Here is a 16314-nt window from a genome sequence, read left to right on the forward strand (position 1 = left end):
GGGGCGGTGAGGAGATGGCGGCGGCCGGAGGCGGGAAGGCGAGGGGGGGCTTGCCGAAAACCGCCTAATCCCGCTTAAAGAAAAAGACCGTATCCCGTCAAACCTGTGGATTTTGAAGGTTCTTCTCCTGAGGGACCGTCGCCATAGGTATTGATCTGCTTTCCAGGTGTCGTCTGGAGGGAAGAAACATAGGAGGGAGTTGTCTTCTGCGGGTGGGAACGAGGTGCTGTGTGGAAGCCCAGCGGCTGTGGAGGTCCCGTCACCTGGAGAAACAGGTGATAAAAAAAAAAGATAGAAAATAAGGCGGTTTACCACAAAACTGCCTCAGCGAGAAGGCAGTAATACCTCATGATCAGCTGTATCGTCACCGCTGCGTGCCACAGGTGTGATTTTTATTTTCAATTTATTTTATTCAAAGAATCGTAGAATGGTTAGAGTTGGAAGGAACCTTAAAGACCATCCCATTCCAACCCCCTGCCCTGGGCAGGGACACCTCCCACCAGCCCAGGTTGCTCCAAGCCCCGTCCAACCTGGCCTTGAACACCTCCAGGGATGGGGCAGCCGCAGCTTCTCGGGGCAACCTGCCCCAGGGGCTCACCGCCCTCACAGTCAATAATTTCTTCCTCATATCTCATCTAAATCTCCCCCTTTTCGGTGTAAAACCATTCCCCCTTGTCCTGTTGCTCCCCTCCCTGATCAAGAGTCCCTCCCCAGCTCTCCTGTAGCCCCGTTAGGCACTGGAAGGGGCTCTAAGGTCTCCCCGGAGCCTTCTCTTCTCCAGGCTGAACCCCCCCATCTCTCCCAGCCTGTCCTCCCAGCAGAGGGGCTCCAGCCCTCCCAGCATCTTTGTGGTCTCCTCTGGACCTGCTCCAACAAGTCCATGTCCTTCATCTGTTGGGGCCCCAGAGCTGGAGGCAGTATTCCCTTCCATTTTCTGCGATGAAAAGAAATAGGGTATATTGTGAAATCCTGTATCTTGGTATATGTTCACTACAGCTTGTACGCTGTATGTGAGCAAAAATTCCTGAATTAAAAAAACAAAACCCACCGTTGTAATTTCAGCCCTAAAACATCACTTGGAGCCCCAGACTTCTTCATCCCTGACTTCTCAGTCATTGGATTCTTCGTTATGAAAAATATTAAATAACTAGTTGTTTGTGTGACCCATCTAAAACCCAATATCTAAACAACGGGGGCTATTGTTATTTGTCTTACTGAGGTTTAACTACGAGAACGATGATAGATGATTCTGGCAGATACCACGATGTCTGAAAATTTCTGGCAAACAAAATCGAAAAACAAAATCAGAACTGACATGCATTGACGTTCTTTAGATGAGCATTTCTGAGAGCTACAGCAAGACAAGCACAATGTGGAAGGCACACAGCACAGCCACGTGTTATTTGGTATAAATAGCTAAACAATATATAAAAGAAATGCCATTGCCCCACTTTCAAACTATCCGGAATCCGTATTGACAAAAATTGTTATCGGTTGCACTCAGAATACTGAAAATGTCTAACTCATAGTATAGGTACTTAGAAAATTAAACTATCCAGTTATTCCTTGGTTTACATACAGGGCTGTGTTCACTATAAGACTACCAATTTAATTCTCAGAAAAAGAAAGGTCTTCTAGCTATTGTCTTTAAAACTCTTCTGCCCCTTTCTCATTAACCTGGGGGATGTCCTCTTCTGTGGTCATGGAAGATCAGAAGAGCTCACGGTAGCCTGCATTTAAAAGAAAAAAAAACATTCCAGGGTTCCAAAGGCCAATATGGAAAAGCATCGCCAGTAATTATACTTTTGAGGAGAGGAATCCAGTTCAAGGCCCCTGTTTGTTATAGGCATCACATTATAAGAGAAAAAAGAGTTTCTCTCAAATTGTGAAGACTGAACTCAGTCAATGCTATTCAGATACCAACAAGCTGTCAAACATATCTGGAGCACAGGTACTATATGGCCAGCACAGGTGCTGTAACCAGCCGGCCTCTTGGTGCTGCAGCAGGCGCTGAATGTGCCGGTTGGCGGCAGGACCAAAACTTTCTCTTCCTGGTGGTGGTCTAGGAAGCCCCCCATGCCACCACCAAAAATTCCTCTTCCTGGCAGTGGTCTACAAAGCCCTCCATGCCACCACCAAAACTTCCTCTTCCTGGTGGTGGTCTACGAAGCCCCCCACACCACCACCAAAACTTCTTCTTCCTGGCAGTGGTCTACAAAGCCCCCCACGCTGCTGCCAAAACTTCCTAGCTCAACTGATAAGAGTATGGGGCTCAGACCCATAACCCTGGGAATAAGAGTCCTGTGCGCTATCAGCTGAACTGGCTGGGTCCCTGGCACCCGCGTTGGTTCTGTTTTACCTCAAACCAGGACATTTAGCAAGATATATCACTCGTTCTTCACCACCTTCAATCTCTCTGGCTTTAAATCACAGCACCACACCAACACAAATCATCATAAGCTAACAGTGCCATTATATATAAATATATTAAAAAAAAATGATTACTCAAAAAACAAATCCCAAAGCAACCTATAGCCAGAAGAAACTGTTGTCCTCTCTAAGTTAGTTGCTGATGGTAAAAACCAGCATTACACAGCAGTGAGGCGGCTGCAATCTCTGATTAATAGGGATCCCAGTGACATCGGGCACTGACCATAAGCGAGGAAGGCTGGTTCCCCATATTGTTTCCTATGATTAAAAATAAAATTGAAGAACCATCTGCACTGACAAAGTGAGTCTTTGAAGTCTGCTGTGCATGTGTGGTTGTGGTTTATGCCTTTCATTTAACAAAGCCAAAAGTGGTACGTCAGCAGCGGAAGAGTTAATTGGTTGCCGAGTTAGCTACCTATTAGCAGTGCTGAACAGATGCCTCGACCCAGAGAAGGCACTTGCTACAATAATGGTGAGCAGTGGAAAGTGGGAGGACTATAACAAATTAATGCCAACTGAACTCCAGTTTTTTCTTTCCTGGAAATGTGAGGTCAGCCTTGAAAGGTGCATTACAGTGACTTCATATAGGAAGCGAGAATGAGGATGAAGGAGAAATAAAAACAACCAGGAACAAATTACAGAAGGTGACGCATATCAACATGACTCAAAAGAAATACGATAAAGGTTTCAGAAAGTATTATTGGAATATATGATGCCTCATGATGCTGTTTTCCAGGGAATTGGCATTTTGGCAAGGTATATACTGCTCCTTTCCCAGAGAGAAATGTTGCAGTAGTCAAACCTGACGGGTGTTCATAAATTTCTTCGGAGCAATTGGAGAGCTTTTCTTCTACAGTACCCTACAGCGCACAATATCGGCCACCAAACTGAGGAGATAAATGTTTAGGAATTGATTGGTAAAAGTTAAAAAGGGAAAGTGGCTCAGCCCTTGCGTGATGGCCGGGCTGCGACATTTTCCTAGCACATTTTACACAGCTTTGCGGTCCTTTGAACAGATGCAGCTGGTCTCTTGCTCCTTCCTCCCTGTTGCTTTCCTCTCTCCCCCTGCCCGCCCCCAACTAACACAGCACCTTTGTTTAGGGAATATCCACACAGAATGTCTTTGTTTCTGTAGTTTCAGTTTCTGATTGCTTTCTCCTGCGCGCATCCTGCCATGCCACTTGTCTCCAGAGCAAGACAACTCAATGTGAGCAAAAGACATCACGGGTTGCCGCATCAGTTGATATCTCCTTCGCTGGTGTGCAGGGGAAAGAGCAAGAGTGTGTTGAATTAAGTTTTGATCAGTAAACACACACGCATGTGTGAGCTTTGCTGGAAGGAATAGAATTCCTCATTGAAGGTAACGTTACCTTCATGCCTGGTGTTAAGTTGCACGTAATATGTGCAGAAACAGCCGCTTTTTCAAAATAAAATACACAGCAAGGACACTGATACAGACGTCCATTTTAAAGCAAATGATTCCACCTTTATCATTGCCACATTCTTAGCAACATAAGCTCTCTTGCAACGGCACACAGCTGCTCAGGCACCGAATATTCATTAAATGAATTCATACTGGTTTTTTATCTTGGCACTCTGCCCACCGCACATTTTCATGCCAGTGCAAGATTGCTTAGTCATTTGTTCTTTATGTGTCTTATGTGCTTTAAGAAAAGAACCTCAGAGGAGAACGCTTTATAAGGCCTTTTTACTCGTTACACCCAAGTAGATTTCCAGCTTGTCTCGGGTGCTCTCCGAGGCTGGCTTCGTTAGGAGTCAGGCATCTCTCGTGCCATCCAACTCACAAATTTGTTGCCTGGCTATTCTTGTCTTCCCAATACCTTGGCCCAACACTGAGGAGCAATCCTGGACCGAGGGGACGGGGATGCAGAGGTCTTCAAGGCCAAAGCAGAGGAGGAAATTTTAGGAGCAGCGGGCCTTGAGGAACAGGAGACCGTTGTAATTCTTGTGGACCAGCAGGTGATTGAGAAGTACAACCAAAGGGCTTCCCAAAGTATCCTATGGTGCAATCCTTCCCTTTTGTGCCGTTGCTACTGAATACAAAATGTTTTCCCCTTCTTCTGATAGGAATCCGGTCCTAAACCTTTTAATTAATGAACAAAATTACCCTGTCTAATAGATGCAAGGGCAGCTTTTTTTTTTTTCTTCCTTAAATCAGTGGACCTACTCATCCAGGCTCTCAATACCTTTTTGGTTTTTTGCATTTACCTGGGGACAGATACAGCTAACGCAGTCAGGGCTTTGCCTGGTCGTCCACTAGTTTTCTAAAAACTCCGTAAAAGATTTGCAGGACGTCGTGTTTTAAAAAAAACCCCACGGGTCTGCTTTGACACTATATGTTGATTCGTAGCTGAGGAATCCCATCTAGCTGACACCCGTACCTCACTGTTCGCCTCAGCCGAGCAGAGCCCTCCGCCTTCCCTCTCGGCCGCCCGCCTTCACCTCACGGCCGATCGCGCGGTGCGGCTGTTGCGACAGGTGGGGCTCGCGCGGCGGCCGCGCCTTGCGGCGGCCGCGCTTTACGGCGGCCGGTTGCGCTGGTGGCGGAGCTTTGGGCCCGGGCCCGCCGCCGTTCAGCAGCGGGACCTGAGGCTCCGCTTCTTTCAACCGGCCGCGGTCTAACGGAACTTCCCTCCCCCGTCCCCGACCTCCAGCTGCGGCCATGGAGAAGTACCAGGTGCTGGGCCTGGTTGGGGAAGGCAGCTACGGGGTGGTGACCAAGTGCAGAAACAAGGAGAGCGGGCAGATCGTCGCCGTCAAGAAGTTCCTGGAAAGCGAGGACGATGCGGTGGTGAGGAAGATCGCCGTGAGGGAAATCAAGCTGCTGAAGGTGAGGAAGGGGCCGGGCCCGGGGGGGGGGGGGGGCCTAGGGAGCTCTGAGGGCAGCTGGCCAGTAGTTTCCAGCGAAGTCGGACCCAAACCATGACTTTTTGATGGCTTCGTGTTTAAATTCGTAGCTCCTCGTTCAGCTGGGAGACCTTTCTGTCGCAGTACGACCTCCGCCGCGAGCCGCTGCACCGAGGTAGTTCATCCAGAGCCTGACATTTTTATTCTGAAGCCCCTGTAGTTACGACTCCAGCAACCTGCCCTGCTGCAGGCAAGGGGAGCGATGGAGCTCAGCAGCGGTGTTCCCTGCGGAGAAAGAGCAGCCCAGTGTGGGGCCAACCTCTGCCGTGCTCCAGGGGCCTCTTCTCGGCTTATTTGGAATCCTAAGCCAGGTGTTTAAATACCTTCGTGAAAGCAAATGTCTCCTTCAAGCAGAATAGCAATCTTCGTGTCTGTGGTTTGTTTTTTTTTCTTGCAGTAAAGGTGGTGGGTGTTTAGAACTGATGGGTGTGGGTGAGATCTACCTGTAGGGAGTCGATGGGTTCTTGGGAGGAAGCTGCCTCTTGAGACTGCTTGATGGTCCTTTAAGGAGTGGTGTTTATCCAGTGAAGTTGTAGGATAGGTGTAAATTTAAACCATTGGGTCAGTTTCGAAAGGGAAACACAGTTGCTGCAAACCACGATTTACAAAGTGTAACTAACAAACTCCAAACCAAAAGAGACTTGCTTGGGCCCTGTTTGTATTTCCAGGAGCAGCCAAGCCGTGGTAGATTCTTTTAGCCGTTGAGTTGTAGCCGTACAGAGCTGCATTTCCCTTTGGCTGGGTGCTGTGCTGGCTTTGCCTGGCTGAACCTGACTTGCTTAGAGTCTACTCTTGTTTATCTGCCCTCTATTCAGCAGGGAAAGGTACGAGGAAGGGAGTTACGAGCTCTTGATTGCCTCCTGGTGGTAATTCTGTCCCCCTGGGTTGTGTACCAAATTCGAGTACCTTGCTGCTGTGAATTTGCTCAAAACGAAAGAAAGGCTGAACTTTTAAAACCTGCAGCTGAGTGCGGACCTTGATGTGTTACCGTGTGCTTGACCGGACTGGGTGTCGGTGTTACCCGATATGGAAAAATGCTTCTAGGAAGGTTTTACTTTATTTTATTTTATTCATGGCACTTTCCTGGCAGGGTTGTACTGCCAGCGAGAGCCTGGAGGAGGACGACGGGTATCACATTGCCTGAACCTTATCAATCAATGGCTAGCCCCTAGGCTGAAGCCAGCTGGCATAATGTCCTTTGCTGTTTGAGTGCATGATTTGCCTGGTGTCAATTGTGGATGCTTTATACTCACCTAAATGTCCAGTCGTACTTCAGCCTGTTGGCTTCTTATCAGCAGTATTATGCGGTGTAGCCTCATTGTGTGGGTTGGTTTATTAAAGGTACTTCTCTTCATGGGCTGTAGATACTCTGTCTGGGAAAATACTCCGGAGCTTTAGATAAACAGGGGTTTTGCGTGTGTGCTCTTCAATGTTCTGTCATATGGTCTTTCTGCTTCCTCTCTTGGCTTTGTTCTACCTACAGAAGCTTTTGCAAGTTCCTAAACTTTCACCACCTGTTTTTTCTGACGCGTTTCCTTCATGACCAGGATGCCAAGGATGCAGAGTGCCATTCCATGCCAGGACAGACATCTGTTGCTCTGCTTGCTCTTTTGACCACCTTCAGCCCCTCTGTTTGCCACTGTACCCTCTAGCAGCAGTTGCAGCATTTTCCTTCCTCTCTTGTCCCACAGGTGGCATGCCCAGAAGAATGCTTGTTGCTGTGCGTGGGCACATGTGGTACTTTTTAAGTGTTGGGACACGGGTGATCTGCGTGGTGCAGAAATGGAGGAAAGTCTTATTACAGTTGGAGTGCATCTAGGCTTTTCCTCTGACGCGGGCTGTTCTGGAGGTGGGAATACATGCAAGCCTGCCTCCTCTCCTCTTGGCTACCATAAGTGTCTCTTCACAAGTCTGTGCAGTGAAGGAAAAAAAAGTCATCTCTGCCATTAGTGCAAGACCTACAGACCCTTAGAGTTAATAGAAATGTAGATGCTGGAGCTTGAGACGCAGCCAGCAGCTCCAAGCGTTGTCCCCTCAAACTCTTTGAAAGCAGATCTGTGTGAGTCTGGATTGTACCTGGTCTGTTGGCCAGGCTCGGCTTAGTTACTGAGTCAAAGCACGTACCGCTTCCCAGGTGCATTGGGAATTAACTTGTTTTCCTGGGTAAATGGGAACTTAGCAAGGGGAACATTTCCATATATAGCTCCATAAGCGCGGCCTCTCACAGTGAAAATAAATAGCTAGAGATTTAATCTTTTTCTAGTTTTTTTGTCTTCAATGCTCCCTGTGAACCTATTCTTTTTTTTTTTTTTTTTTTTTTTTTTTTTTTCTTTTTCTCCTCTTCTGGAGGAGAAGAAACTGAATCGCGGCTGTCTCCTGTGCTGGGAAGAAATTATTCTTGAGAAAAGAGCTTTTTTCAAATGGATCATCTTTTTCAAAAATCGTCACTTTTCAGACCTTCTAAGAAATCTGGGTCTTTGGCAGACCCAGGTGCAGGTTGGCTGGCTCTCCCTCCGGACCAGCAGAGCATTTTCCGTAAAAGTCCCTGTGCTCTCAGTCCTTTTGCATCTTTCTTGATCGCGATCCCTGGGCTATGGTGCTGCCTTCAGGCAGCCTCTGATGGTATTTCCCTGCTGGGCTCCAAGCTAATAAATAACTGCGCATTGTAGCATGGTCTGTTTTTCTTCAAGTGGTGTGTGATAAACCAGTGTTACAAATGTGTAACGAATTGGAGTTGATTCTTGGCTGGTCAGACTGTGATGACAAAAGAGCTAGAAAATACAGCAGCTTTTTTTTGTTTCCTCTTCGTGTAAGTTGCAGGGTTTTTTTTCTCTAAACTCTCTTCAGCTTCCCCCTCTGCGTAATATTGGAGGGAAAAAAATCTCTTCAAATCCCTGGCTTGTCAATTTTCAGTCTGAATTCAGTAGACAGTTTAATACAAGCTGTTTAATTGTTAACGCTATTATAGGTAAGAATGCTGATCTGTCCTTTTACCCATGCCTGTATTCTGGCCCGTGGCAGTTATTGTAAATGCGTATAAGCTAGCAGTGCCAACAGAAATGCTTTGCGTATGGTAGGAGCTTAAAAGAAAAGTCTTCTGTCAGCCTTACTAGAAAAAATTAAGATACAGACATGGAGTGGTTCGTGATGAACTGGCAGCTAGGTGGAACGGAGACGTATTGTGGCTGCTTTTGGTTTTCTTTTAAATGGGGGTGGAAGAGCTTTTTAAAAAGAGAACCTAGAGAAAGGAATGACAGAGAAGAGTAGAACTTTCTGGAAATGTGGGAGAAAAGAGAGGAATCGTTTCTGGATTGTTGGGAGAGGAAAAGGGTTTTCTTGAAGCGAAACATTGAGAGCTGTCTTCAGCAATCCTTTTAATCGTGTCTGGATGAGTAGCTAGTGGTGCTCCTTGTGCCTTGTCCTGAGGGAGCAGACCAGGGCAGTGCAGCGTTAATTGGTCACCTTGATGAGAATATCTCCTAAAGGAGTTTGAGTCATGGGTACAGCTCAGTGTTACAGGCTGCATTTATTGTTGCTTGAGCCGTTTGTAAGTAAATCCAGGGAACTAGCAAGGAGTCTACAGCTCACCAGTCATGGCTAAATGCCCTGTTTCTCTTGCAGTGGTCAGAGACATACTTGGCAGCGTGCTGAACTTTCCAGTACAAACCCTCCTGCTTCGTCTTTCCTGCTAGCTGGGGGACCTCTGGATTTTCCCTTGCCATGGCAAGTCTTTGTGGGAGATGCTGTTAGGTGCCTGATGTCTCTCACGTGTCAACCACACGCTCCTCTGGAATTCTTTTTGACTTTGTCAAGATTTCTCTCATGTGGAACATAAGCTTACTCTAAACCTTGTCAAGATCAGGGCATGAGTTAGTGTCACCTCTTAGGTGGGGAGCGTATTGTGAGAAGCAGAATGTGTGAGATATTCCAACAACAGAACACTGTATTTTGAGCATCCCCATTAAGAAGGAATGTCCTTATTCAGTGTTTTATTTATTTTTAGGTTGCAAAAATTGATGTCTACATGTATGAGGTGGTGGAAATCATCCAATAATGTTAAAAAAAAATATAAAATTGGCAAAATAAAACCTATTCTAAAATATCAGTGAGCTGATTTTAAAAATAAATGAATGGGGGTGCCATGACAAGAAGAGCATTCCAGAGCAGTGCACCGGCTGGGTTGCAGTTAAAAGTATTTGGTCGCAGTTTACCCATTATATGCTGTCAAGCTCTCACAAAATATTCCCTGTTTTATAACAGCAACTCAGGCATGAGAATCTCGTGAACCTGCTGGAAGTGTGCAAAAAGAAGAAACGGTGGTATCTGGTGTTTGAATTTGTGGATCACACGGTGCTTGATGACCTTGAGGCATTTCCAAACGGACTAGACTACAGCAGGGTTCGGAAATACTTATTTCAGATTATGAGAGGAATTGCGTTTTGTCACAGTCATAATGTAAGTATGCACAAGAAGACAGCTCCGCGGTTAACCTTGAATGAATACGTGCAGAAGCTTATATTTTTGATATATATCAAAACTTAGAGAAATCAAGCCTTGGCTGAAAAGGAAGCGGTGGGGCAGAAGGGACGGACTGAATTTCACATAAAATGCCAGAGCTTGATGTCAGCTAATCCGGTAGTCTGTCTTTGATGGATTTGTGAGAGTATTTGAAAGGAAGGGTCCAGAAGTCCGTGGGGATCCAGTACTTGGTGGCCCCTTTTTGTAGGTTGGCTTATCTTGCAAGGGGAGTTTCTTTTGAAAAAGTTTGATTCTGATAGTGCCTATGTAAACATGGAGGCTTGCTTTTTCTGTTCTGTATTTTTAGGTTTTTGTTCTCAACTGATTTCTAACAGGTTTGCCAGTTTAATCCTAGTTGTGTGGCTACATATACAAACATACACACATTTATTTATTTATTTATTATGTTTTGGAAACTGTATCTCTCGTGAATTCTTAAAATACTCTTCACATTTAACTGCAGGACATGCCCACGGCCCTTGCAGTACTTACAGCTTTTATACTTGTGGTCAAGGCCAGATTTTCAAGCATAATAAATTCTGCCTGTTAAAATATCTATAGTATATACACCTGCAGAACATAAGCAGAGAGAGACATAAAATAAACGCTTCTGTGTGCAAAAATTAGAGGTTCTGTGTTTACCTGCGCGCTGGGCTTGGAACTTGTTCATTGACTGTGTGCATGTCTGTCTTTTACAGACTCTGTATGTTTCCCATGCCTGCAAAAATGTAATCTACCTGTATGTGAGAAAGCTACTAGTTTTGGTGAGCTGGTCATGGGGAATTTATTTGTCTTGACTTTCTTTTCTCTCTGCAGATAATACATCGGGACATTAAGCCAGAGAACATACTAGTTTCCCAGTCGGGAGTTGTAAAACTATGTGATTTTGGATTTGCCCGTACTTTAGCAGCTTCGGGAGAAGCTTACACAGACTACGTGGCAACCCGATGGTACAGAGCTCCAGAGCTGCTGGTGGGAGATACCAAGTATGGCAAGTAAGACTGGCATGCGAGGCGGCAGGAGGGTTGTGGGCTTATGTGGAGGGGGGTGCTCTGTGTTTTGGGGAGGCGGGGGACTATTCCTTGGCAAACAGGTTAAAGCGATGCTGTTCAGCATTCCCTGATTATTCATTTGTAAAGGTTTAAGCTTTCCTCTTCTCTCTCCCACTCTGCAACTAACTACTGCCAGTGCTAGGCTTTCCTGGCTTAAAAGGAGAGGAGAGCCCTTACCATCCCTGGTCTCTGGTCTGTAGGAGCTTTTCAGTTGCCAATGCTAGTATTGGAGGAGGCTATGATTAGACTTCCCTCCTGTGCAGTTGGAGTCATGTAGGGAGGACAGAAAAGTCTCTTCAGACAATTCTAGATGCACATTTCAGGAGGGAGGAGGTAGGAGGAATGAGTTTTTTCTTACTGGCATCCCCAGTACTGCAAAACCAGGTCAGAACTTAAACCGTGGTATTCACAGGTCTGTTAGTACAATTGGGCGGGTTTATGTATGTCCCTGTATTACTTACACTTAATTTTCAGTAAATGTGTCTGAAGAGCGGATACCTGCAGAAAGAGGAGCTGCTTACCTCTGTGTTCTCTAAAGCGCAAGATTCTACTAATGTGTTATGTTGTATTAGTATTTTTAAAGCATGGGGTTTTGGAACCTGATTGTACATTGTCAGGCTTCTGCTAGCATTTGCCTGCTTCAAGAGCTGAATCCTTGCTATTCATCAGAGCAGTTGTAAGCCTGGAAAACAGCTGCCTTGGTGGTTAGGGGGGCAAAGCTGCCCTCGGTGCTTGTAACCTGCTGAAGACGTGCTGTGCGCTGGCCTGGCTCAGCCTTTAGATCAGAGAGATGAATGAAGCCGTGCTGAGCTGGGGTGTGGGTTGTTGTTTGTTTGTTTTTTTTTTTCCAGGGCTGTGGATGTGTGGGCTATCGGCGCTCTGATAACAGAAATGCTTACAGGAGAGCCCCTCTTCCCTGGAGACTCAGATATTGACCAGCTCTACCATATCACCAAGTGCCTGGGTAAGAACAGCCTGTTGGGCTCCTAGTGCCTGCTTAGTAATGGAGGGGTCAAATACTTTTTGACAGGGCGAGTAGTAGGCTGTGGAGAGAAAGGCTGCGGTGTGTGCTGAACTATTTCTGAGAGCGTGTACTCCTAGCGCCTGTTACAAAGGAGGAGCTTGTGAGAACAGCATAAATGCACAGCGCACAGGTGGAAACAGAACGACCCAGACCGTAGCCCTTAACGGTAGTTCTGACCCAGAATTTCAGCCTCTCAAATGTTTCATGGGACTGTTCTGTATTTCTTCCATGTGGTTGCTTTGTTTGTGTGATTCCAGGTAACTTAATTCCAAGACACCAAGAGTTATTCTATAAAAATCCCCTATTTGCTGGCATGAGGTTGCCTGAAGTGAAGGAGGCCGAATCTCTGGACAAACGATATCCCAAGCTCTCTGCTGCGGTGTTAGATTTGGCCAAGGTAATTAACTGGTCATTTACTATGAACATTTCTCTGTTTACTCGTCCTTCACCTTGGGGAGCTGAGTAAAGCCTACAGAAAGGGCTGGGGCTCTTAAACTGGCATTCTCCCAACTACCCATGCAATGAGCAACTGCTTGGGTTGGTAGTTTGGTGAGGACTGCAGGGATACGACAGCTGCCATCCTGGGTGACAGGGGAGACTCAGCCAGTCATCCCCAGAGCCAAAATGATCACTGCATATTCCCCAGGGAAGATTTGTAGCATATAGTGCCCCGCTCATTAAGTTTTCCAAGGAGATTTGAAAAGTGAAGAAGAGCTTGTGTGTTGAAAGCATCCGCCATACACCTCACTGCATCATTTGAGGTTTTGAAAGGTCTCCCAACAAGCTTTGCCCCTCACCTGCTACCTAAGTGGATGCTTTGTAGATAATACGCAGCCCCTTACTGCTTCCTCTCGAGCAGAGCTGTGTGGATGTGGTGTTTTCTGCCAAACCTCCCTGTACCTGCTGATGGAGGCACTGCAAGCAAGTAGGTTTGGATGGGATGGCATCCAAACGTGTCCCTTGCCCTTGGAGCTACGTGTTTACGATGTGGGAGTTAGGAAGCCTACAGCTTTTTAATAGATTTTGAAGAATCCTTCCAGGGAGTGTTTTTGTGCATTCACACAGGAGCAGCAGTATGTTGGGTAACTAAAACAACCTGAAAACCACATGGTTGTATTTGAAATGCCCAATGATCAAAACAGTTTCTAAAGCCTTAGCCAAACAAACTGAAACCAAGGGAGGTTTACTGAGAGCGGAGTGATCTATCTGTGTGACAGGTATTCCCTGTGCAAGGAGTCTTTGAGCGTTAGCGATTGGAATGGAAGCAGCCAGCAAACATTAGACTTTTTTGGTAGTGGTGTCCCTTGGGCCCATCTCAATATAACAGGCCCTACAAGGGGGAGTTTTGCAGCTTTTTTTCTTGACTTCACTCGAAAATGCTAAAGCCTTTGTTTCATTTCTAATGTATTTGCCTTTTAACGTTTCCGTTGATTTGACAGAAATGTTTGCAGATTGATCCAGACAAAAGACCATCCTGTGCTGAACTCTTGCAGTGCGATTTCTTTAACAAGGATGGATTTGCTGAAAGGTAAACAGTTCGTTCCTTGCTTAAAGCAGGCTAATATTAGAAGGAAGTTAAGCAGTTGTGCTTGAAGATCGCATGCTGGGTTTGCAGAGCTGGCAGCCACTGAATGTCTTGGGTTTTGTTTGGTTTTAGCCTTCCTGGAAATAGAACAGTTGAAAGGGAACGCATTGCGGCGGCGTGTTTGCCTCGTTAACTTGTCGTGACACTTAATTCATCAGCGTGCGCACCCAGTGTCACACCGTATTGGGTAGTATAGTCTCACACTGTATTTGCTGTCAGCACCTACACCAGACTGGGATACAAACGTCTTTATTGCTGAAATGTGAAAAGCGTGCGCTTGTAGGATTTTATTTATTTTAATGGATGCATCATATTTGGCTGGCTTCTCTTTAGTTAAAAAGGCATGGTTTGTTTGAGTACTTAAAAGGCTATAGGAACCCGGGCTGAACACCAACTAATGATGATATTGAGATTAACAGAAAACCCTTTTTCTTTTTTTTTTTTTTTTCTTTTCTCTTCCTTATATGGAATGTAGATTTGCTCAGGAGCTTAAATTAAAGATTCAGAAAGATGCCAGAGACCATCAGTTACAAAAAAAATCAAAAATCAGCAAAAGGGACAAAGATGATCTTTTAGAAGAAAGAAAAATGCTTGGTATCCAGGTTGGTCCGTCTTTGTTTTCCAAACCTGTATTATTTTTTTTCATGTTTTAACATCACTATATGTGCAGCAGTTTAATTTCATAGCAAAAAAAAAAAAAAGCATAATTGTCCATTTCATTTTTAAAAAAAAAAAGACTAGGTAAGTGTGATGTGCCAGTGAAGTTCACATTTGGAGGCCACGGTGAGTCTTAAACAGCGCTGAAGACCTTGTGACCCGATTCAAGGCAGTACGTTAGGCCGGTGTGCCCACAGCTCTGACACGCAGTGCCATACAACCTGCAGGCTGATGTGTAGGAGTTCTGTGCCTTTTGATTCTAGCCGTTTGGCCACTGCAAGGTTGTTCTAGTGCTCGGCTTGGCGGTCTGCAAATGGCTATTTGGCCAGTCCTTTGCAGGTAAACTACATCGTGATGCAGTTACTGGCAAATACGGCGCTGAAGGAAGAATGGATTAGGAAGCGTAACTCATGTTGAATCACGAAAACGTGCTTGTATGCTGTTGTTTACCTGTGTTAAAGCCCTCTCTCCAAAATTACATATTTTACTTTTGATCAGATACTAAGCAGTAGAGGCTTCAGAGTGACTTTGAGGTGACATTTGGCTCAGTTCTTACTTAATTTCTTTGGAAGTGACACAGGATGCGGCTGTTCTTCCTCCATCATTTTCAATCCCATTCGAAGGTGACTTATTTACAGAGGGGGCTGGAAGCCTGATGAGTCTCCTCCCGCTTGATGGAAAACAGAGGTTTTCTACTAAAACCCATTCCATCTCTATCAGATCCTTGCGGAATCCTGCAGGTTTAGGCTTTGACTCTTTTCCCCAGACGCGCTGCTCTAAGCTACTTTTTAAACGTGGCTGTAAGAGAAAGACAATGTTTATCTGCCCAAACAGGATTTCAGCATTGACCCGAAGAGCAGAGATACAAAGCTATTAAAGGCGAAGCGCTCGAAAGCTGATGCAGAGAAAGCAAACCGATCCTCCAACCTGAGCTCCCTCTACGACAGTGCGATCAACCCCTTTAAAATAAGCCCTCACACCAGCCTAAAAGATTCCAGCAGCAGCTTGGACTATGCCAAGAATGCAGGCATAGTTATTCCTCCCATCAACCAGAACCTTTCTCCCACTACGGTGGGGATAGGGCCTGTGCCTGGAAACCTTAATTACAGGTAAGGAAACAGAACTCGAAGAGCCTGTATCCATCGTCCCTGTTGCCGAGGAGCTGTAATATCCCGAGAGAGGGGCAGGGCGATGATGTGGGAACGCGGGATGTGGGTTCGGGACAGGACACGGCTAGGAACAGCGCTTGGGTGAAGCGTTGTATGTGGATAAGAAGGCCCGGCTTCACCTGGAGCGGCTGTGCGTGTCCACACAGGCACGGGGTCCCTGTCTATCTGCATTTGGCGGAGCGCTACTGGACAGCAGGAGTTTGCCAGCTGCTGTGACACTGGCCTTTCTGTGATTCATGGCTTGTCCTTTAGTCCCAACTTCTCTATTAACTGAGCTCACAAAGGGTATTCTCCCCGTGAGCCCTCTTTCTAAGCATTTAATGGCAGTGTTTCTGGGAGTCTTGCATTTGTTGTTTTGACATCCACCGTGTTACCCCAGTTAAAAGTGTGGGGCATTTTTGATTACAGAGTTGATGAGAAGAGTAAAAAATACTTGAACCCCTTCCTAAAGCAACGGAAGCATTCTCCAGCGGGCCATTACAGCGTAAGCTTGACATCGGTAAGTCGTCTGTCTTTTCCCCTTGGCAAAGCAAAAATAAATTCTGAACTCAAGCAGGTGTTGTATTGTCAAGAATCCCATGTTTTGCAGCCTTCACCATAATTCCCAAGTAGAAATATTATTTTCTTTACCCCTTTTCTCCTACAGGCGTGTTGTCTGTTATCCTTTGCTACCAGTTATCTTATATGAAACATATTTTGTGTCAGAGGACAATTTAAAATGAGGGGAGCAGTCCATCATAGCGTATCTGTAAGACTTGGAATATATCCACGGCCTCCTGCCCGGCCAGGAAAAGTAGACCACGTGTACTGTGCTGCTGAAGCAGAATTGAGGATTTGGATTTAACATGGTCAGGGCCTTATTTAGTTGTGTCATAAACGCATTAAAAATTGATAATGAAAACAAGTGAAATGGAATGCTTTCCACTGCGCTCACTGCCTAGGCAATATTCT

At 45.8% G+C, this 16314-nt stretch overlaps 1 protein-coding gene across 2 annotated transcripts in view; it reads left to right on the forward strand.

The window, feature by feature from the left end:
* Window positions 1-5096: 5096 nt before the first annotated feature.
* Window positions 5097-16314, forward strand: part of CDKL2 (cyclin-dependent kinase-like 2 (CDC2-related kinase)) — a 12642-nt gene continuing 1424 nt past the window's right edge. For both annotated transcript variants that reach the window (XM_009888186.1, XM_009888187.1), the window contains exons 1-9: window positions 5097-5281; window positions 9619-9813; window positions 10693-10871; window positions 11780-11892; window positions 12210-12349; window positions 13392-13480; window positions 14013-14139; window positions 15029-15303; window positions 15772-15862. In XM_009888186.1, the coding sequence (XP_009886488.1) occupies window positions 5114-5281; window positions 9619-9813; window positions 10693-10871; window positions 11780-11892; window positions 12210-12349; window positions 13392-13480; window positions 14013-14139; window positions 15029-15303; window positions 15772-15862 (1377 nt within the window). In that variant the 5' untranslated portion in view covers window positions 5097-5113. The remainder of the gene's footprint in view (window positions 5282-9618; window positions 9814-10692; window positions 10872-11779; window positions 11893-12209; window positions 12350-13391; window positions 13481-14012; window positions 14140-15028; window positions 15304-15771; window positions 15863-16314) is intronic.

The sequence above is a fragment of the Charadrius vociferus genome, unplaced genomic scaffold (assembly GCF_000708025.1).
Source record: "Charadrius vociferus isolate BGI_N301 unplaced genomic scaffold, ASM70802v2 scaffold767, whole genome shotgun sequence".
NCBI lineage: Eukaryota > Metazoa > Chordata > Aves > Charadriiformes > Charadriidae > Charadrius > Charadrius vociferus.